Source organism: Pan paniscus, chromosome 6 (genome assembly GCF_029289425.2).
Source record: "Pan paniscus chromosome 6, NHGRI_mPanPan1-v2.0_pri, whole genome shotgun sequence".
In the NCBI taxonomy this organism is placed as follows: Eukaryota; Metazoa; Chordata; class Mammalia; order Primates; family Hominidae; genus Pan; species Pan paniscus.
The window spans coordinates 195,237,617-195,259,242 of record NC_073255.2 but is presented as its reverse complement, the minus strand read 5'-3'; the positions used below and the strand labels follow the sequence as shown (position 1 = coordinate 195,259,242).

The window sequence follows — 21,626 nt, the reverse complement described above, 5'->3', positions numbered from 1 at the left end:
CTCGTGGTTATTCCAAGATAGCATCTGAGTGGAGCCACTTCAGGACTAGAGGGATGTGTCCTGGATCTTTGGTCTGTCTCATGCCTTGCACCAAGCTTGTGGGTGACGTACCATGACCTTGTTGGAGTGATTGAACTTGATCTATTGAGACGCAATCCAGGATCCCTAGAAACAAGCACGGTAGACTGTTACTGTGTGGCAGGTGTTTCAGTGACCTCCCGTCATCAAGAGGTGTGTGTGACTCGACAATAAAAAAATAAGTGTTCTAAAAGAATTTACCGGCTGGGTGCGGTGGCTCACACCGGTAATCCCAATGCTTTGGGAGGCCAAGGTGGGTAGATCATTTAAGGTCGGGAGTTTGAGACCAGCCTTGCCAACATGGTGAAACCCTGTCTCTACTAAAAATACAGAAATTAGCCGGGCATAGTGGCGCATGCCTGTAATCCCAGCTACTCGGGAGGCTGAGGCAGGAGAATCGCTTGAACCCAGGAGGCGGAGGTTGCAGTGAGCCAAGATTGCACCACTGCACTCCAACCTGGGAGACAGAGCGAGACTCCATCTCCAAAAATAAATAAATAAATAAATAAATAAAAAGGATTTACCACCAGAGAAAAGTACCTGGTCATATTTACTACAATCATCATATCATCATACTCAGTGTATGACTATATTAGTAAAAATGCACTTAACTACTAACCATTGATGTTTTAGGCTTTAGTGTATGAACATCCTGGACAAGAATTAGAAATTGAGCTCTTTGATGAAGACCCAGACAAGGATGACTTTTTAGGAAGGTAAATAAAGCCCATTGTGGTTATTGGAGGAGGGCATGGGGTCAGTCTTTTTGTTTAATAATCAAAAATATGTTTTAAAATACATTTGTATACTTGTTGTCTATTCATTAAATGGTTCTTAGATATAACAATTGTTTCACCTTGGATTTCTTAAAACATTTTTATTCCTAAAAGTTTCACATTTAAGAGAAGTGAGTCTTCTAGATCTGTGCTGTCTATTACAGCAGCCACTAGCCTTAAGTTAATTAAAGTTAAATAAATTAAAAACTCTATCTGAGTGGCACTCTCTTTGTTTACAAGGCTTAAAGCTACATGCAGAACCTGCCGCCGTACTGAGTTCTAGTGGACAGTTCTATTCCAGATTGCAAAAATGGGTTTTTTAAGTTTTTTGAGTTGCTGGATTAATTTTTGTCAGGATATAGTAATTCACATTGGGAAAATAAATACTGATTTGTTCACTTCAATTGAACAACTAGTATAGCTTTAAAAATAAACTTTTAAAATGGTTATTGTTTGACCACCGTTTGTTAATATCAATTATTTCTGATTAACCTAATTAAGTTATTTGACTGAATTAAATTGTGGCAAAAAAGATGTAGGGATAGAATACATTGGAGAGGTTCATACCTCATCAAGAATGGCCCTTGCACGTTGTGGCCTGACTTGAGAGTTCATGAGACTTCCCAGGACAACTAGGAACAATTGAGAGATTTTAAGCCAGACAGGGATAGATCAGGTGCTCATTCTAGGAAAATCACTGTGTGGATTGGATTGTCGGGGGCTGAGCTTAGAGACTGGCAGACCAAATAGGAGAGTGTGTCATAGACCAGGACAGAGAGAAGGCGGTGTAGACATAGATTGTGGGGGGCAGAAGAGGCTACAAGAAGAAGTGGGAGTATAATCATCCCATCTAGTTGTATCTGGCGTCTGGGGGTGGTGCCAATCTTGGAAGTACGGGAGGTTTAGGGGAACGGGAATGGGCCTCCTCTCAGATGCACCGAGTGAGGGCGTCCATCGGGCTCGATGCAGCATGGGTCTAGAGCCTGGGAGCAAGGGTGGGGGAAGGTGAGGTTAGCGTTCACTGTGCGAGTGAGGAATCCACAGTAACGCACAACCCTACTGGAGTTGTGAGTGAACGTATAAAATAAGACGTTCTGAGAGGACGTGTAAAATAAGAGGGTTGAGATGCTTTTAAACGTTTTTTGATGCATATAACATTGTAGGGAAGATCAGTTGTTTTTGTTTTTGTTTTACAGCTCTAACCTCAGCTGGGCCAAACTCAGTATTCTGAGCTCACAGAAACTCCACCTCACTCTTCCTTACTCTCCTGACACTGGGGGTGAGCTGGAGGAAGCTTGTGGAAGAATAGTCTGTTCCTTGATAAATTATTAGCGTTTTGTTGCATTTCTGGAGTGCTTGTTCATAGACAAATGCTTAAGGTTGTTTCAGGAAGAAATGTGTTTTCTATGTTTTAAAGTTGTTTCAGTAAGAAATGTGTTTCTATGTTCTAAAGTTGTCGTATTGTTATTTTTATAGTCTTATGATTGACCTCATTGAAGTTGAAAAGGAGCGCCTTTTAGATGAAGTAAGTTTCCCTGGAGTGTGGGTCTATTTACAATTGTTGACTGAGTCCCTGCCCTGTGCCAGAGGAGCCACGAACCACCCCTTCACCATCACACAGTGCCGGAATCCTAATTAGTATGGCATGAACAACATTTACTTCACGTATACTAAGAATTTAGGCCTTTTAGAAATACCAAATGAAAAATAAATTTAAGAGTCCATTCAGGTGCGTGTTGAGTCCCTACCATATGCTGGGAATCCTTACGGATATGAAGCATAAACTGACGTTATTGCAGACAAATATGCGATCCCCTGCAGAAGTAAGGGCAGGGCTGTGCGAGATGCCCCCTAGTGATGGAGATTTTCAGGTGGTTGGAGGGAATGGTGGAGAAGGCACAGTGCGGCCAGTGAGGCATCTCACGTGAGAGATGCCTGTAGAGACAGTGGGAACTCATGGCAAGGAGACTCGACTTCCACCATTTTATTGCTATCAGAATAAAAAGTATCAAAAAGGAAACATTTGTGGTGGCTTCTAAAAGAAGGGTAAGATTTAGATAAATGAAGCAAAATTAAACAAAAGTGTTGAATTCTGCTGCTTTCGTAATCACACATTTCCTTCCCTTGAGTGTTCAGCATTCATTGGCTGTGACATCTCGTTTTCCTGGGTGTGCCAGGCACTGGATGGACAGTCCTGCCCATGGCTTCTATCATTTAGCATTTGAGGAGCATCTTTGATTAATTATTTTGTGACTTTTAAGCTGATACAACTGTATACTATTTTATTAGTATAGAGTGATGAATTAGAACAAACAGATTAAATCGTTTGATACTGAAATTCAGTATTTGGAATCAATGTTGTATTACCTCTTACCCTGTACATTCCATTAAAGGCCATTTGGTGGAGCATGCTTGCCTACGCCTGTGGTCCCAGCTGCTGGGGAGGCTGAGGCAGGAGGATCGCTTGAGCCCAGCCTGGGCAACACAGCAAGACCCCTATCTCAAAAAAAAGAAGTCTATTCATAGAAGACTTTACTGTCTCTAGGTAGTGCTAGAAAACGTTTGAATTCTTATGTGTGAAGTAGGAATGATACTAGTACTTGCTTAGGGTTTCTGTCGGGGTCACGGGGTTGGTATGTGTAAAGCACTTAGAATGGTCGCTCACCCCTGTTGCTGCCATCGCCTCCAAACGTGAGGTCACTGGCATCCGCAGAGCGTAGAGCTGGATATGGTGAGGCTCAGCCTTCGCGTTACTGAGAACTGTTGATGCCTCGTGGTTAGTGAGCAGCATGGAACATGTGTAGAGACTGGGTTTAATTTGGATTTTTGATTCAGAAGAACTTTTGCTGAACGTAAACATTTTTTCTCTTCAGTGGTTCACTCTGGACGAGGTTCCCAAGGGGAAGCTACACTTGAGACTGGAGTGGCTCACGTTAATGCCAAATGCGTCAAACCTTGATAAGGTGCTGTGAAGCATGTGCTCTTGAAAACTACCTAACCAACTACTCCTCATAACTAAGCTTGGTCTCTCAGCTGTGTTGCTACTTGATTTTCTAACAATTATAGCAGTAATTTTCATTATTGTGTAATAAGTCACTACAGTAGCATCAGGGATAAATTAAAGATAATGGAGTTTTAAAAATGAAATTTATAGGTCCTTCATACCTGTTTTATCAGATCTTCAGTTTTGAGCTTGTTAAAGTGCAGGGATTTGTAGAGCCAGAAATCACCTGAGTGCTTCATTTAATTGACTTATATATGGAATAGTAGTCTTGTTATTTAAAAGGCATTTATTGTTTTAGTTCTGTCTCTATTGCATGGATTGGATGTTTCTCACCTTTCTTATTTTTAGCGTAATCAACATGATACAATCAGATAGAAATAGTATCTAATCCTGTGGAAACATGGCTGCTAAGGGCTTTTTCCTTTCCTTTTAGGTGCTAACAGACATCAAAGCTGACAAAGACCAAGCCAACGATGGTCTTTCTTCTGCATTGCTGATCTTGTACTTGGATTCAGCAAGGAACCTTCCGGTAGGTAACACAGTGGTAACACCTGTGGGTGCGTATTTCCTAGCAGCTGCTCTTGCTTGTAACCACTGCTTTGTGCAGCACTCTGCATCACCTGTTCTCTTCTTGTTGTGTTTTCACTTCACGTCCAAGTGCAGGAGAGTGGCAGTGGAGAGGGAGAAGTTAGTGTTTGCTCTGGGAGTGCATACATTTCTATTTACACATTTAGCTGGATTTGTGCAGTACATAGGAAAAGAAGATGAATAGTGGTTAGGAGAAGAGGTTAACTCTCTAGAAAATCACTACGTATTAACACTTAGTTGCCTTAGGATGAAAATTGTCTCTCTTTGGAATGGGAATAAAATTAAGCAGCTCTGATTACAAAATGCAGATTCCTCATGGCTGTCGCAGGGCCCTGCGTGAGCTGCTGGGCCTTGGTGATCCGTGGGGCATCAGATGGCAGAATGGTACTGCTGCACAAGCGAGCTGGCCTCTGGGTGCCTGGGATGTTTCTCGCAGAACAAAAGGAAGCCATGTCTCGGAATGACCTACTGCCATATACAAGACACTCTGTGCCTAGAGGCATATATTTTTGTTTGTATCAGAATTGTTCATTCGTAGAGAGAAAATGTAAAATGTTGTTTTATAGGTAATAACCATAACCATAGAAAAGGAAGATCTTACTAATTCAATCTTGCGAGGCATAGTGTGCTCTCCCATCATCCTACCTTAAACCCTGCTAGTGAGGATAGTGGTGTGGTCCTTAGTCATGTCATCTTGTTTGATGATTTTAGAGTGCCCATACACTTGCTGACTAGGCACTCAATGTTTATTTCATCGTGTCCACAGCCGCTTTTGTTGGAAGAAAGACTGCTGCCACCCGGTGCAGAAGTTTCTTTCCTCCCCAAGTTGTTCATTGCATAATTCCTCCTCCACAGTAAATACTCATCCACCCAAGTGCATTTGTACATAAATCGTCTTCCGTGTCTTTTCTCCCTTTGTCAGTGTTTACCAGGGAGATAGACAAGAAGGCAAAGAAGCGTTTTAACTCACTTCTCGACACACATCCTGGACCTCAGTTATCGGCCTCTCCATCCCCTGTAGTCTTGCCTTGCCGTGGTCAGACTACGCTTCATAGTTCACGATATGCACACCCTTGGCTTCCTCCAGCACCTTCCACATTCTGAGAACTGTGCATTTCCTTGAGCTTTGCACAGAAATGAAGTAAATACTTGTGCACCGGTGCATTTTATTTAAAGTTATCTACAATTAAGATATGATTGATCACTTATATTTCATACTGGGAGGATGTGATTGTACTCTTTGTTGTATGTAATTGTATATAATTGCACTGTTTATTTCAATGAAGCTTTCTTGACCGATTTTAACTTCTTAAAAGAATTCCTACATTTCTCTTAAAGTATTTACCTTAGTCTTTGATCAGTCTTCCAGTCTAAAGTCTGTGACTTTACCCGTTACAATTTCAATTTGGAAAAAGTTATTTCATTAAGTATTTAATCTTTCCACAGAATTTCTATACAGTAGAATTGTTTGCTTTTAGCCATGGTAATGTTTGTTGTAAAGGCTTCCATAATGCCTGATGGAAGTGAATTTGTTTTCTATTTTAGGGTAGAGAGAATAGTATCAGTGAATTGACTACAAAGGGTTAGGCCTCTTTAGAACTGTGTGTGTTGTCACATTAAATTGAAATTTGAATAATGTCACATAAGCAAAAAAAAAAACAAAAAAAAACCCAGAGAGAATGTATTGATCTTCTGTTAAAAGGGCACTTTGTGCATGGAATGTGCTGTGGCCATCAGAAGCAAAGGACCTTTGCAGAGCCGCGGGGTGCCCGGCGCGGGATTAAGGGGCGTCCCGCGGGCTCTGGGATCCTTTGGCGCTGGATTAAGGGGCGTCCCGCGGGCTCTGGGATCCTTTGGCGCTGGATTAAGGGGCGTCCCGCGGGCTCTGGGATCCTTTGGCCCTGGATTAAGGGGCGTCCCGCGGGCTCTGGGATCCTTTGGCCCTGGATTAAGGGGCGTCCCGTGGGCTCTGGGATCCTTTGGCTCCAGATTAAGGGGCGTCCCGTGGGCTCTGGGATCCTTTGGCCCTGGATTAAGGGGCGTCCCGTGGGCTCTGGGATCCTTTGGCTCCAGATTAAGGGGCATCCCGTGGGCTCTGGGATCCTTTGGCCCTGGATTAAGGGGCGTCCCGTGGGCTCTGGGATCCTTTGGCTCCAGATTAAGGAGCGTCCCGTGGGCTCTGGGATCCTTTGGCCCTGGATTAAGGGGCGTCCCGCGGGCTCTGGGATCCTTTGGTGCTGGATTAAGGGGCGTCCCGCGGGCTCTGGGATCCTTTGGCCCTGGATTAAGGGGCGTCCCGCGGGCTCTGGGATCCTTTGGCGCTGGATTAAGGGGCGTCCCGCGGGCTCTGGGATCCTTTGGCCCTGGATTAAGGGGCGTCCCGCGGGCTCTGGGATCCTTTGGCGCTGGATTAAGGGGCGTCCCGCGGGCTCTGGGATCCTTTGGCGCTGGATTAAGGGGCGTCCCGCGGGCTCTGGGATCCTTTGGCTCTGGATTAAGGGGCGTCCCGCGAGCTCTGGGATCCTTTGGCTCTGGATTAAGGGGCGTCCCGCGAGCTCTGGGATTCTTTGGCTCTGCCTCTCACTGTCTGTGGTGCTCCTGGTGCTCTCATTGACCACAATCCACCGTTCTCTGCTTTCTCCCCTGGCTCCACTGCCCTAAGAGCATCTACGAGGGAAACTTTGGGTGTGGCTACTTAAAAGAGAGGCGAGCGTCGGGACTAGTGTTTTGTGAAAATACCGCCTCAGTCTATAGAGCACTATTTGTGAGTCCTCCGGGCTTCTTTCTTCCTTTGTCTGTTTGGAAACTGCCAGAATGTGGACTGGAACTTCTAACGCAGTTGGCTGGCGGTGGACTGATGTTGCATGCTTTTATTTTCTTGCATGATTTTAACTATTGTGTATTTATTTTGTGCTTGTTTTGTGAAATGTAACACTGCTGTAACATTGGAGAGCATCTGACCATGAGATGAACAACCCTGGCGAGTAGAGAAGTGGTCCTCCATTCCTCAACTGCTACTGGCTCCTTGAAAAAAACCTCTCCTGAGGAGAAATGAAGTCATAATGATTAAAATTCATTTTCTTGTGGTTCATCTCAATGTGAGATGTAAATTTTTTTGTAAAGTTTCACAAAACTGTTTTAAAATCTATCCCCTCCTTTTTTAAAATTTGAGATGGAGTTTTGCTCTTCTTGCCCAGGCTGGAGTGCAATGGCATGGTCTCAGCTCGCTGCAACCTCCACCTCCCATGTTCAAGTGATTCTCCTGCCTCAGCCTCCCGAGTAGCTGGGATTACAGGCACCCACCACCACGCCTGGCTAATTTTTGTATTTTTAGTAGAGACAGGGTTTCACCATGCTGACCAGGCTGGTCTCCAACTCCTGATCTCAGGCAATCCACCCGCCTCGGCCTCCCAAAGTGCTGGGATTACAGGTGTGAGCCACCATGCCCGGCCTATTATCCCTTCCTGATCAAACACGCAAGAGTCAGAACTAGGGCCTTCTTTGAAAACCCTGCTGTGTAATCAACTCTCAGTCATTTGGGGGATGGTCACGTGAAGATAGAAATTCACCCATTTTTTAAATAAAAATTTGCCTTCACTTACATGATTTACCCAGAGCTCCTAAGGGAGAAGAAAACTATATTAAGTTTGTGATTCACTTTCTTTTAAGACACTTAAAGACCTTCCTGGAGTGGATAATTGAGCGTGTCTTTGTTCCCATCTCATCATATGTTGCCCGTCTGGCACTGGATACCTGTGCTGTTCTCTGTGCTTGCAGTAGAGAGCCGTTTTCACCTGCTTCAGGGCCACAGGGGGCCACAGCGTCTTAGTCATTAGCCTAGAAAGTCAGACTTCATCCAATTGACAATGAGATTCTTATGGCCCAGTTGTCCGTTAGTAGAGCAGTGATAGCGCTTTGCATTTTTGTAGAGTTTTCATTTCTATTTCCAAAGGATTTCCCTATGCATTCTCAGTTTATTCTTATTTTTTAAAGTAGGGGGAGTGTAGGGGGCAAAACTTGAAGAGCAGATATTTTGTTTATTTATTTACTTAATTATTTTAAATTATATTTTTAAGTTATAGGGTACATGTGCACAACGTGCAGGTTTGTTACATAGGTATACATGTGCCATGTTGTTTGCTGCACACACCAACTCGTCATTTACCTTAGGTGTTTCTCCTAATGCTATCCCTCCCCTCTCCCCCTACCCCCTGACGGCCCCCAGTATGTGATGTTCCCCGCCCCGTGTCCAAGTGATCTCATTGGAAGAACAGGCATTTTGCCCTGTCTTACAGATGAGGAAAATCAAGACCCTGAGGGGTTAGGTGAGCTGTTCAGAGTCAACAGCGATAGTAAGTGGTAACCATAGTCTCTCTGGCTGTCTACTCATATATGTCTAAGGCCTTTTTAAAGTCAAAGTGAGGTCAGCAGTACCTGTTTTACTGCTTAAAAGTAACAGCAGCATATCCTGTTACTTTTAAGAAAATAATTTTTTGCTTCTGATGATTGTTAGCAGAAAATTTCATCATAGACTTGTGTAAATCTGACTAGATAGCTCCCCTGTGTAAACTGTTAGTTTATCTCCAATAGCTTTTCCAAGTTGCTTTTTCCCATTCTACAACTGCTTCCTTTTGCAGAAAGGAAGTGTCTCTGACCTCGTATCAGGAGCGTTACCAAAATCAGCTTTCCTGCAGCATTATCCAAGTTGCACACTGTACTTCCTTATTAGAACATATGCATCACCTAAGATGTTCCGTAAAACAAATGTGAACTTTTCCCCCACCCATTGGTTTTCAACATGAAGCCAGATCAGTGCTTCCGCAGTTTTCCCCAGAGGGCTGAGAGCCTTGCTGTCACTGGTGAAGGCTTTGACGGCTGCCAACCCAGTGCTCTCTTACTTCCTACCCACTCAAAAGCACCTTGAATTCCAGCTCCAGGAGTGCATTGCCACCAGCGATCCCCATCTGCAAACTTAGGACAATAGGAATTTTTCGTAGGCTGGAAACGACCTCTTCATAATGTGGATTCTTAGAACTTTGCCCTCCTTCTTTTGATGAAATTCTGGGCTTTAATTTCAGGCTTGAACAAGAAGGACTTTCTCTGACTCATGGTGGCCAGCTTTGACATCTTAAGCCTGATATGACAGCATACTTACTGAGCACTTTCCAGGAGCCAGGCAGGGGTCTCAGGGTGCTACTTGTTTAATCTCCAGACCCTCATTATCACTTTACAGATAAGGAAATTAAGACAACACCAAGAACCCAGATGACACAGACTAGAGATTCCCAGGCACAGCTTCAGTGCGTGGGAGAGCTGGAATTGGAACTCAGCGTGGGCCCAGAGTCGGGGTGCTTGGCGCCTCCTGTCCCCTCGACCCTAGTGCAAAGTGAATTTATTGTCACTTTATTAAGTTTATAGATTCATCAGTCTGTATGTGGAATTCATCTGAGATGAGTGGTATTTGCACTAATGCCTTAAACATAACAGGGCTAGCTGGATAATAGCCACCACTGTGGAGGCCCTTAGGCCTAATGATGCTAGGAGCTTTGTGCAAGTTATTTTGGCTGTCATTTAAAAAAAAAAAAAGGCCGGGCACAGTGGCTCATGCCTGTAATCCCAGCACTTTGGGAGGCTGAGGTGGGTGGATCACAAGGTCAAGAGATCAAGACCATCCTGGCCAACATGGTGAAACGCCATCTCTAGTAAAAAAAAAGTACAAAAAGTTAGCCGGGTGTGGTGGTGCATGCCTGTAGTCCCAGCTTTTTGGGAGGCTGAGGGAGGAGAATCGCTTGAACCCAGGAGGTGGAGGTTGCAGTGAGCCAAGATGGTGCCACTGCACTGCAGCCTGGTGACAGAGCAAGACTCCGTCTCAAAAATATAAATAATAAATAAATAAAAACAAAACAAAAAACACAGGTGGCTCCCACTGCTTCCTGATGGTGAGTAGCCCGAGGCTGCAAGATGAGTAACTCCAGAGGCCTCCCGACGGGGCACCTGCCTGAAGCACTTGCATGGTCTAGTCTATCTCATCCCCAGAGCCACACAGCTGTCCACTACCTTACACAGCTTCTCCTGCATCCCCTACCCACACACCGCAGCCTCTCTCCTTGTTTTACTTTACTTGATGCATGTTAGAATAATAAGTGTCTTTGGTACAGCCCATATCTATCCAAAAGTGAGCTTCAGGAAGGGTTTGTAGGATATCTGAAGAATGTCAGTCCTTCCGGGCAGCAGAGTTCCCATCCTCATTGTATATGAGCCCCTGGGAAGTGTGTGAAGGATGCCCTTGTCCAGGCTCCACCTAGAGACGGACGCAGTGGATCCAGGGACTTTTGAGAGCTCCACCGGCAGCTTTAGGGTCATGTGAATTCCTGCCTGGCCGCATGTTCCATCTTCTCTCCTGGCCCAGCCTGCCAGTCATGGAAGATTGAGAGGCTAGTTACTCATCTTTCTTCATTATAAAATCTTTTGCTTAGCAAAAAAAAAAAAAAAATAAAATAAACATTTAGTTCAGCTTGTCACAAGTTTGAAGTTAATTACAACTAAAATGATAAATTCTTTAATCTTGAATACTAGTTCTAGAAGGAGCTTGCAAAACAACTCAGTCTTGCCTTTTTGAGGGCAAGAAACTAATGAATTGGAAAAAAATCAATAAAAGTAAACATAAAACCCATAATCATAGGACTATATTTAGAGCCCAAGAAGCTTCTGTGGGGATCCAGCCAGCCTGACTCCTACCCCGGAAAAGGACAGGGAGCAGAGAGGAGCAGCTCCTCTGCTGGGTGCTGGGTGGGAAGGTGCATCTCAGCGGCGGTTCCAGGACCTGACCTGGCCTGAGAGGGACTTGGGCGGCTGTGGCCCATTCATTGTGCTTCAAATAAAACCTTTAATTATGATTGGTATTTTAGGAGTTTATTCAGCATAGAATAGTAAATAGAACCCTTTCCTAAAGTCCCACTCTTGTATTTGTGAAATCACAAGGGATCAAGAGGGTGGGGGTAGTAAAAGAATATTAATCATAGGGGATAAGGAGCTGTCTTTTGATATTCATAGATTAAAGGTTCATTCTAAGATGAAGTCTTGGGCATAAAGAATTTTATAGGTGGCATTTTGGTTGTTTGTGTAATTCTGGTGGTTTTGTTTAAAGATTTTTGTTTGTTTATTCCCATAAATTTTCATGTCTTTAACCTTACATAAACTTCATTGCATGTTTTATTAACCCTTGGCATATTCGTTTTCTTCTGACTTGAAAGAGTAACCCATTAGAATTTAACCCCGATGTCTTGAAGAAGACTGCAGTTCAGAGAGCTTTAAAGGTAAACTGTTTTCCCTTCAGGTCACAGAGTTAATGAAAACATATTGAAAGAGATGATACTTTGTCTCATAAGTTTATTGGCAAATTACCTCCCATATTTATATAGTAATTAATTGTCTAGTGGAAGAGACCCTACTTTTGTTATCCAATAATTAGTAGTTAGAACAATGAAAGTCAACTTTGAAGGTAAATTTTATAAAGTACTAGTATGATAAATTAGATTATTTTCCTGTTGGCTTTAGGCAACTCTCTCTAAGGTGATTTAAGTATCTATTTTAATTGGATTTGAATTTGTGAAAATTGTGATATAGACGTTCTTAAAATCTTAACTGATGTTTAAATCATGACTTAAAGGGTATGCCTTGTGAACTGTGAATATACATTTAAACATCACCTCTTTCAATATGTTGAGTTAGGGTCATCTCTGAGTCAACAACTTCATGGCTTCTGGTGCTGCTGGGTTTGGGTGATCTCTTGAGAAGCTTTCAATTTCATTAAATGAGGTCTATTGAAAACTAAGCTCCACTCCCTAAAATATGACGTCCACGTGTGTGCTCTGGCAAATTGTTAAGAAGTTTTCTTATGATTTAATGTTTTATTATTTTTTCTTTAATTTCTTTGAATATTTTAGGCTTAAATTTTAGGGAGAGGTGGGGAATTTTAAATGAAATTATTTAAAGAACATTCTATCTATTCTAAAGAAACAGGAACTGTTTTTAACCAGTCTCATCTGGAAAAAATGAGTTAGATTTCAAAAGTGCAGGAGACTGGCAGAGTCTGCTTTATATTGTGGTATTTGCGAACCCCCGCTTCGTCCTGCACCAAGGAGATAAGTCGTGGGTTACTAGGGGTTCCTCCTGTGGAGTACTAGTTAGCACAGTAGTTGAAACAACTGTGCCCTCCAGAACACTGAAAGGAATTACATCAACACTCTTCTTTGCTATCTGAGAACATAACGTTAAGGCTGAATTCAGCCCTGAAATCAGACTGTGTTTAAATTGCAACCCAACTGCTCAGCAAGCAGCGTGACCTCCAACAAGACACTTCGTCCACTCTGTTGTGTTATTTGTAGAATGGAAGGAGTAGTATCCTCTTCATGAAATTATCGAATACATTAAATAAAAGAATACGTATGAAAGTGCCCAGTGTAGCTAGGATAATATATATTATCATTGTTATGTTATTAAATTAGCTCACCTAGTTTCCAAAAATGCCCATTTTGTAAACATGCAAACTGAGGTTCAGATAGATGCAATATTTAGGTCTCAATAATCAAGGGATAAATAGAGCTGAGGTTTAAGTTCAAGACAATCTGACTTAACGCTTATATTTTTATTATACTTTGTCCCTTTGACTTGTGCTGATGGATTTTGAATATTGCATCATAGTAGAAAACTTAATGATTTAACCTTATTTCATAGGATTGAAAACATCATCCATTTTAAGATACATCATTATTTTATGAACCACTAAGATTTTAAATGCCGCTAAGTTTTGACAGTGTTTATTTTATACTTAGAGAATTTTAGGATAAACAGTTTTATCATGTCACTGACAGGTATACCTAAACAGAAAATAGAAGCGGAATAAATTGGTTAGGGCAGTGACAACTCTCACTACTGCCAACCTCCCCCAAAAAGGTATATATTATCGATTTAAGATTCATTCTGTTTTCAGGGATGTTAGAAAATTGGGGAAAAAAAAGTATATGTTTTAAAATTGACAAGATGCAGTCAATCTCTAGGAACAGGTGACCACTTTTTCAGAGATGAAGTGTCTATATTAGTTAAGGAGCACCCTTGGTTTCTGTATCTAATAATAGAACTGACTTAGAAGTAGCAGTAGGTGATCTCCCTCTAAAGTCCGGGGGTTCTGGCCTGGGGGTCTGCCACGAGCCACCTGTGGCTCCAGCCCGAGGGGACACAGCCTCCTGTGGGGCCAGAACTTAGTTACTTGGCCGTGCCTGACTGCAAGGGAGGTTTGCCAACAAAATCTTTATTTACAGAGGACTTGTGCTCAGCTAAAACTTGGGAATTCTAATATTAAAGGAAAAAGGAGAAAATTAACTTAGGGGGAAAATTAGTATTCTCTTCCACAGTAATCTGTAGCCTTGGAAACTTTTTTTAACAGTACTTATTTCATTTTGCAGAATTCATTCACATCAGAAAGATGAACCAGAAAATAGATTATTGCAGTAGGTTTGAGCTAATAATATTTCTTCCAATAATGATAGGATTTTAACACCTATTTCTGACATTGCTGTATTGTTGAGTCTTGACTCTAAAATTATTTAACTCAAAAACATTTTTGTGACCTTCTAATGAATTTCCACTAACACAGATATTTAACTGCATCTTCTTGTGGGGCTAAGTTATAAATAAACCTCATGTCACACGTATCTGCTGCTTTACTATTTTCTCCTATCAACTATCTGTGCTAGTGTATACTTCTTACCGTTTTTCCTAGTCCTGAATTTTTTCTTCATATTTATATCTGCTTAATTTAATATGATTCTAAACTGATGATTATTCTTCCAGTCAAAATTATTTAGCAGCTGGTAAGCAAGATTTGATATATGAAAGCTTAAAAATGCTCAAACAGAAGATGCTAAGTTGAGAACATAAAACCATGTATATGACACTCTGTACTATTTTTATTCCCACCAGAGAAATATTCTGAATTTTATGTTCTTTTACATTTGTCTTTTAATGATTTTTGGTTTTCATTAATTGCACTTTATTCATTTTCGTTATCCTTGTAAATAAAAGAACTTTCGAAAAGTGTGATTAACATTAAGAATTTTTAGAAGATTCAGTTTTCCAAAGTAGTTGGCTTTAAAAATACCAGACTCTAAGCTTTAAAATTTGTGTGCAAATGAAAGTTTTGTAGTTATGGTTTGGGGTGTGTGTAGCTTATGTTTTCCCATTAAATTGTTCCCAGATATTCCCTTAAATATCAGAGATAAATAAAAATGACTATTAATATAAGCCAGTAATTTCATTTTTAGTTAAGACCCATTTAAAATGTGTTTATTTATTTTGTCTGTTTTCTGTTTGTTTTGGGTAGTCAGGGAAGAAAATAAGCAGCAACCCAAATCCTGTTGTCCAGATGTCAGTTGGGCACAAGGCCCAGGAGAGCAAGGTAAGGCGCTCGCCCTGGACTCAGCCTTGGTGCCTGTCGTGCGGGCGCTGTCCGTGTTGCCGTCTCACCTGGGGATGCCGGGTTGCAAATGCATTCAGTTGTGTGATAGCGTGGGCATCAAGACCAGGGCTTTTCAGATCTATTTTTTCTTAAATCAGTCATTTGATATAGATAACCAGCTACTTGAAATACCAAGAAATATACTGTTCATTTTTTAAAATGACTTCAGTGGCTAGGTGTGGTGGCTCCTACCTGTAATCCCCACAATTTGGGAGGCCGAGGCGGGGAGATCCCTTGAGGTCAGGAGTTCGAGACCAGCCTGGCCAATATGGTGAAACCTCATCTCTACTAAAAATACAAAACTTAGTCGGGCATGGTGCCGGGTGCGGTGCCGGGTGCCTGTAATCCCAGCTACTCGGGAGGCTGAGGCAGGAGAATCACTTGAACCCGGGAGGCAGAGGTTGCAGTGAGCCGAGATTGCACTACTGCACTTCAGCCTGGGCGACAGAGCAAGACTCTGTCTCAAAAAATAAAACAAAAATAACATTAGAAAGTAATAGATGAATATGTTTTTGCTTGATTTTATGAGTAGACACATGGGAACAATTCCTAAGTTTGTCTTGAGCACTCTATAAATATTGTTTAAAAGGAAACCAACAGTGCTTAAAATTCAACCAATACAGTTAGAATTACGACTTGAAAAGAGGGTATTGCTATTACATATTGCTGTAATATGTTCTGCTTTCCTTACAGGAGAAAAAAAATTAGCTGGGCGTGGTGGCACGTGCCTGTAATCCCAGCTACTTGGGAGGCTGCAGCAGGGGAATTGCTTGAACCCGGAAGGTGGAGGTTGCAGTGAGCTGAGATTGCGCCACTGCACTCCAGCCTGGCGACAGAGCAAGACTCTGTCCCCCCTACCAAAAAAAAATAAAAAAATAAAAAAAAATCAGAAAGAAATTGCCCAAAGTTACAGGTCGTCACTCACTGAATTGTGAACAGTTTAAGAGACGTGCCCAAGTGCTCACCCTCCTCAGTTCGGAGGAGCTATTACGTTGGTGCAAAAGTCATTACAGAACCGAGGCCAGGCCACGCACACGACGCCTTTGTCTGTGGGCGCACAGGTTGGGGCCTCATGACACACTCTAAAGGCTTTAGACCGTCTCGTTATCTTTTCAACACATCCACCATCAATACATAATAGTGCATACCTGCAAATACATGTCTTGGAATTTAATTAAGGTCAACCTAAGCTTCTAGTTTTTTGTTTTATTTATTTTCTTTTTATTTTTCATTCTAAGCTTCTAAACACATAAAATGAGTAGCCCTTTTCCACAGAAAATATCAGAGCTAATAATTTGGATATTTCTTCCAGATTCGATACAAAACCAATGAACCTGTGTGGGAGGAAAACTTCACTTTCTTCATTCACAATCCCAAGCGCCAGGACCTTGAAGTTGAGGTATTTTATTTGCATTTTTTAACCAATTTATTGAAATGTAATTGACTTTTTAAAGTATACAATTTGCTGAGTTGTGACCCGTGTATACACCTGGGGATCCATCGCCAGAATCAGGACAATTGGTAGATCTCTCTGTAGCCCAGACCTCCCCCAGCCCCAGGCAAACACAGACCTGCCTTTGGTCGCTGTAGATTACTGTTCACATTTTCCAGGATTTTATACAAATAGAATTATGTGGTATGTACTCTAGTTGTCTGTATTCTCTGGTGATAATTATTCTGAGGTTTACCTGTGTTGTTGCAGATACCCACGGTTTGTCTTTTTTTATTGTTGAGTAGTAGTTATGGATATACCACAATTTGCTCATCCATTTACCTGTGAGTAAGACATTGATAAAAGGTTGGGTTCTTTCCGGTTTAGACCTGTTACATATAAATCTGCTGTGAATATCACATACAAGACTGTGTGTACATACGCCTTCATTCTGTTGGGTAAAATGCCCAGGAGCAGGTTGCCAGGTTCATGTTTAGCTTCTTAATAAACTGCCAAATTGTTTTCCAAAGAGATTGTGCCACGTCACATTCCCACCGAAGTGCATGTGAGTCGAGTGGGCCCCACATCTCGCCAGTGCTGTGGTGTTAGTGGGTAGATAGGAGTATTTCCAGGTGGTTTCAGCGTCATTACTAATGACGTTGAGCACCTTTTTATGCTTTTCTACAGTCTGTGTATCTTCTGTGGTGAAATGTCTATTCAGTTTTTTTGCCTGTCTTTTTTATTAGGTTATTTGTCTTCTTAATACTGAGTTTGTAAGACGTTTGGGGTTTTTTTTTTTTTAATGTTTCATTCTTTTTGAGGTGAAGTCTCACTCTGTCACGGAGGCTGGAGTGCAGTGGTGCGATCTCAGTCACTGCAGCCTCCACCTCCTGGGTTCAAGTGATTCTCTTGCCTCAGCCTCCTGAGAGCTGGGATTACAGGTGCGCGCCACCACACCTGGCTGATTTCTTGTATTTTTAGTGGAGACGGGGTTTCACCATGTTGGCCAGGCTGGCCTTGAACTCCTGACCTCAGGTGATCCGCCCACTGTGGCCTCCCAATGTGCTGGGATTACAGGCGTGAGCCACCACACCCCGCCTCTTTGTTTTTGAGAACAGAGTTTCACTCTGTTACCCAGGCTGGAGTGCAGTGGCGTAATCACAGATCACTGCAGCCTCCACCTCCTGGGTTCAAGTGATTCTCTTGCCTCAGCCTCCGGAGCAGCTGGGACTACAGGCAGACACCACCATGCCTGGCTAATTTTTTTATTTTTTGTAGGGTCTCACAGTGTTGCCCAGACTGGTCGCAGACTCCTGGGCTCGAGCAGCGATGTTCCCACTTCTGCTTCCCCAAGTGCTGGGATTACAGTTGTGAGCCACGGTGCCCAGCCTCTTTTTCTTAATATGGCTGTGTAGTTGTTCAGCATTTGTGCAGTTGTTTAGTCTTTGTTGAAAAGATTATTATCTGCCCTAATTTATTAGCTTAGCAACTTTCCAGAAATTCAGTTGCCCATATGTATAGGTCTGTTTCTGGAATTCCTTCTGTTCCATTGTTCTATGTGTCTGTCTTTATGCCAGTATCACACTGTCTTTATTATTGGTGCTTTATTAATCTTTTTTTTTTTTTTTCTTGAGGCAGGGTCTCACTTCGTCACTCATGCTGGGGTGCAGTGGTGCAGTCATGGCTCACTGCAGCCTTGACCTCTTAGGCTCAAGCAATCCTCCTGCCTCAGCCTCCCAAGTGGCTGGGACTAGAGGTGTACAACACCACACCCAGCTAATTTTTGTGTTTTGGGTATGTGTGTATGTGTGCCTCAGCCTCCCAAGTGGCTGGGACTACATGTGCATGCCACCATACCCAGCTAATTTTTGTGTTTTGGAGGGGCGTGTGTGTGTGTGTGTGTATGTATGTAAAGATGCGGTTTCACCACATTGCCCAGGCTGGTCTCGAACTCCTGAGCTCAAGCCATCTACCCACCTTGGCCTCTCAAAGTGCTGGGATTACAGTCGTGAGCCATCATGCCTGGCCTGTCTTCTCTCTTCTTCTTCCTAATAAGTCTTACAAGATGTTTATTGATTTTATTTTCTTAAAGAACCAATTTTTTGTTTTAATTGTCATTATTGCTTTTCTTTTACTATTTCATTGATTTCTATTATGATCATTATTATTTCAGTCCCACTTACTTTGGGTCTTTGCTTCTCTTTTTCTAGTTTCTTAAAGAAGAAGCTTGAGACATTTCTGTTTTTATAATGTAGGCATTTACTCCAATAAATTTCACTTTAAATTCTGTAGCTACATCTCACAAATTTTGACTTGTGGTTGATGTCTCCTTTTGATTATTATTATTTCCTTAATTTCCCTTTCAATTTTTTCCTTTGACCCGTGTATGGGTTATTTTGGTCTGTTATTTAGTTTCCATATGTTTGGGGATTTTTTTTTAAATCTTTCTATTATTGATTCCAATTTCATTCCATAGTGGTCAGAGTACATACTTTGTATGACATGAGCCCTTTTATGTTTGAGACCGGCTTTATGGCCCAGAGCACTGCCTGTCCTGGGACACACTCCACACACACCTGTAGGCTGTGTGCCTTTCTGGTGTTGGCGAGTGTCTCATGAATGTCAGTAGGTCAGGGTGGTTGGTGGCATTGCCATTGCTCAGGCCCTCTGGGGCCTTACTAGTTCTCAGACTACTTCTTATATCAGGTATGAAGAGCATGGTGTTTAAATCTCTGAATTTATGTTTTTTCCTCAGCCTCTGTTTTTGCTTCTTGTATCTTGAACCTCTCTTGATAGGTGTGTGTGAACAGCCAGGCCTAGGAGACCTGGTCATGCCGCTTGCCCGGCCCTGTCTCATTAGATAGGTGAGTGTGAACAGCCGGGCCTAGGAGACCTGGTCATGCCGCTTGCCCGGCCCTGTCTCATTAGATAGGTGAGTGTGAACAGCCGGGCCTAGGAGACCTGGTCATGCCGCTTGCCCGGCCCTGTCTCATTAGATAGGTGAGTGTGAACAGCCGGGCCTAGGAGACCTGGTCATGCCGCTTGCCCGACCCTGTCTCATTAGATAGGTGAGTGTGAACAGCCGGGCCTAGGAGATCTGGTCATGCCGCTTGCCCGGCCCTGTCTCATTAGATAGGTGAGTGTGAACAGCCGGGCCTAGGAGACCTGGTCATGCCGCTTGCCCGGCCCTGTCTCATTATTCTGTGTTGGTTGTTTTATTAGGTTGGTGCAAAAGTAATTGGAGTTTTTGCCATTGAAACTGCAATTACTTTTGCCCCAGTCTGATACTTTTTTACATTCTGTTTTATACAAAAGTATTTGTGTTTTGTCTAGCTGGTTTTTCCTTCATAAAGTGCACTTCTATATTCTCAAAATAATCTATACTTCCTGGACCTTGGATTTTAAAAATAATTTTTAAAGTTCCACAAACATTGTCATAGTTATTTCATTTAAAACTGCTTTTGTGATTATAGTTTAGTTTAAAAAGAAATATGCAATCAAGCTTTTAGGTTTTCCTGAGTAGTTATGTGTTAATTTCTCTGACCATTTTTGTATAGCCTGAGAAACCTTCAGAGTTCTTACTCTATTTGATTAAATTATTTTATATTACAGCCATCTAACAGGAATAATTCCTGTTGCAGAGATAATGCGGAAGGTTATTATACAGGAAAAAGAGGCTGGGCATGGTGGCTCACACCTGTAATCGCAGTACTTTGGGAGGCTGAGATGAGAGGATCACTTGAGGCCAAGAGTTTGAGACCAGCCTGGGCAACATAGTGAGATCCACCTCTGTTTTTAAAAAAATTTTTAAATGCCTTGCTGTAAATTTTCTTTAATGTGGATTTTGAATGGAGAAGGCTTAAAAGGTACTTAGAAATGTATTGTCTCCATAAATGTCATGAGTGGAAACTGTATACATCATTATGAATGTGTATTGCCACCATTTTCCCAGGGGTTAAGACAGGTAGACTATTGCCTATTAACCCAGGGTTCTCCGAACCGATTGGTCATTATTGTCGTTACTGCTTTTCTCATTTGTCATTATTACATCATTTCTTTCTGTGCTCACTGTGATCTATAATGAGGAAATAGCAGATCTTTTGCTTGTTAACAGTGTTTTGTGTCTTTGTTAGGAGATTTCGTACCATGTTAATCATTATGGAAACACTACTTAAGAGAATATGGCTGAAATATGTTTGGGTTTTTAAAAATATCTTTCTTACAGACTAATATTGTCTGTGGACCTTTCTACATTTGTTTGTTTGTTTTTGAAACAGTTTTGTCACCCAGGCTGGAGTGCAGTGGTGCGATATCAGCTCACTGCAGCCGCCTCCTCCCGGGTTCAAGCGATTCTTATGCCTCAGCCTCTTGAGTGGCTGGGACTACGGGTGTGCGCCACCATGCCCAACTAATTTTTTGTATTTTTAGTAGAGACGAGGGTTCACCATGTTGGCCAGGCCGGTCTTGAACCCCTGGCCTCAGGTGATCTGAGCCTCCCAAAGTGCTGAAATTACAGGCGTGAGCCACCCCACCTGGCCCCTTTCTACATTTTCTAAGTTCCTATCTCTGAGGACAAAGGGTCAGGAGCTTAGAAAACGTAGAAAGGTTCTGCAGACATGATCCTAGTTATGCCAGTGTTTCCACCCTGTGTTTTGCAGGTCAGAGACGAGCAGCACCAGTGTTCCCTGGGGAACCTGAAGGTCCCCCTCAGCCAGCTGCTCACCAGTGAGGACATGACTGTGAGCCAGCGCTTCCAGCTCAGTAACTCGGGTCCAAACAGCACCATCAAGATGAAGATTGCCCTGCGGGTATCTTGTCGTCCTGCAGTGAACACCATAGGGGATGGGGAGGCGGGTGCTGGCAGGGATACTCATGGGCCCTGGGCATGAGGCCGGTGAAGAAAGCTCTGTGTCGGCTGCAGCTCTGGGCCGCAGGAGGGCGCCGGTGCAGGGAGGAGATATTGTTGCTGGGTGTCAGAGGGTTCCGGGGAGAAGACAAAGGCTGGGACTCAGCCATAGAACAGGCCACGTTTCCAGGTTGCCTGAGCAGGCCCACGGCTACTCACAGTGCTTTCCTGTGAACCCAGCAACCTTACCATTATCCTTTGGCCCGGAAAGTGTTACTGTTGGTATCAACAAGGTTTTCTCCTAAGTCTAACTTTTCAAAGGTTGTTCAGAAGAGAGAATTTAATAAAACTCCACGAGACAGTAGAACTTACAGGAAAAAAATATT

The 21,626-nt window shown here is 42.6% G+C and overlaps 1 protein-coding gene across 3 annotated transcripts in view; it reads left to right on the top strand.

Moving 5' to 3' along the window:
- ESYT2 (extended synaptotagmin 2) overlaps positions 1–21,626 on the top strand; it is a 98,403-nt gene that overhangs the window by 64,684 nt on the left and 12,093 nt on the right. Inside the window, exons 10-18 of one of the 3 annotated variants that reach the window (XM_055115583.2) lie at positions 712–794; positions 2,331–2,379; positions 3,728–3,817; positions 4,292–4,387; positions 7,109–7,210; positions 11,700–11,762; positions 14,828–14,902; positions 16,275–16,361; positions 21,053–21,202. In XM_055115583.2, coding sequence (XP_054971558.1) covers positions 712–794; positions 2,331–2,379; positions 3,728–3,817; positions 4,292–4,387; positions 7,109–7,210; positions 11,700–11,762; positions 14,828–14,902; positions 16,275–16,361; positions 21,053–21,202 — 795 coding nt within the window. The remainder of the gene's footprint in view (positions 1–711; positions 795–2,330; positions 2,380–3,727; positions 3,818–4,291; positions 4,388–7,108; positions 7,211–11,699; positions 11,763–14,827; positions 14,903–16,274; positions 16,362–21,052; positions 21,203–21,626) is intronic. The other 2 variants (XM_055115584.2, XM_055115585.2) reach the window with 2 other exon arrangements.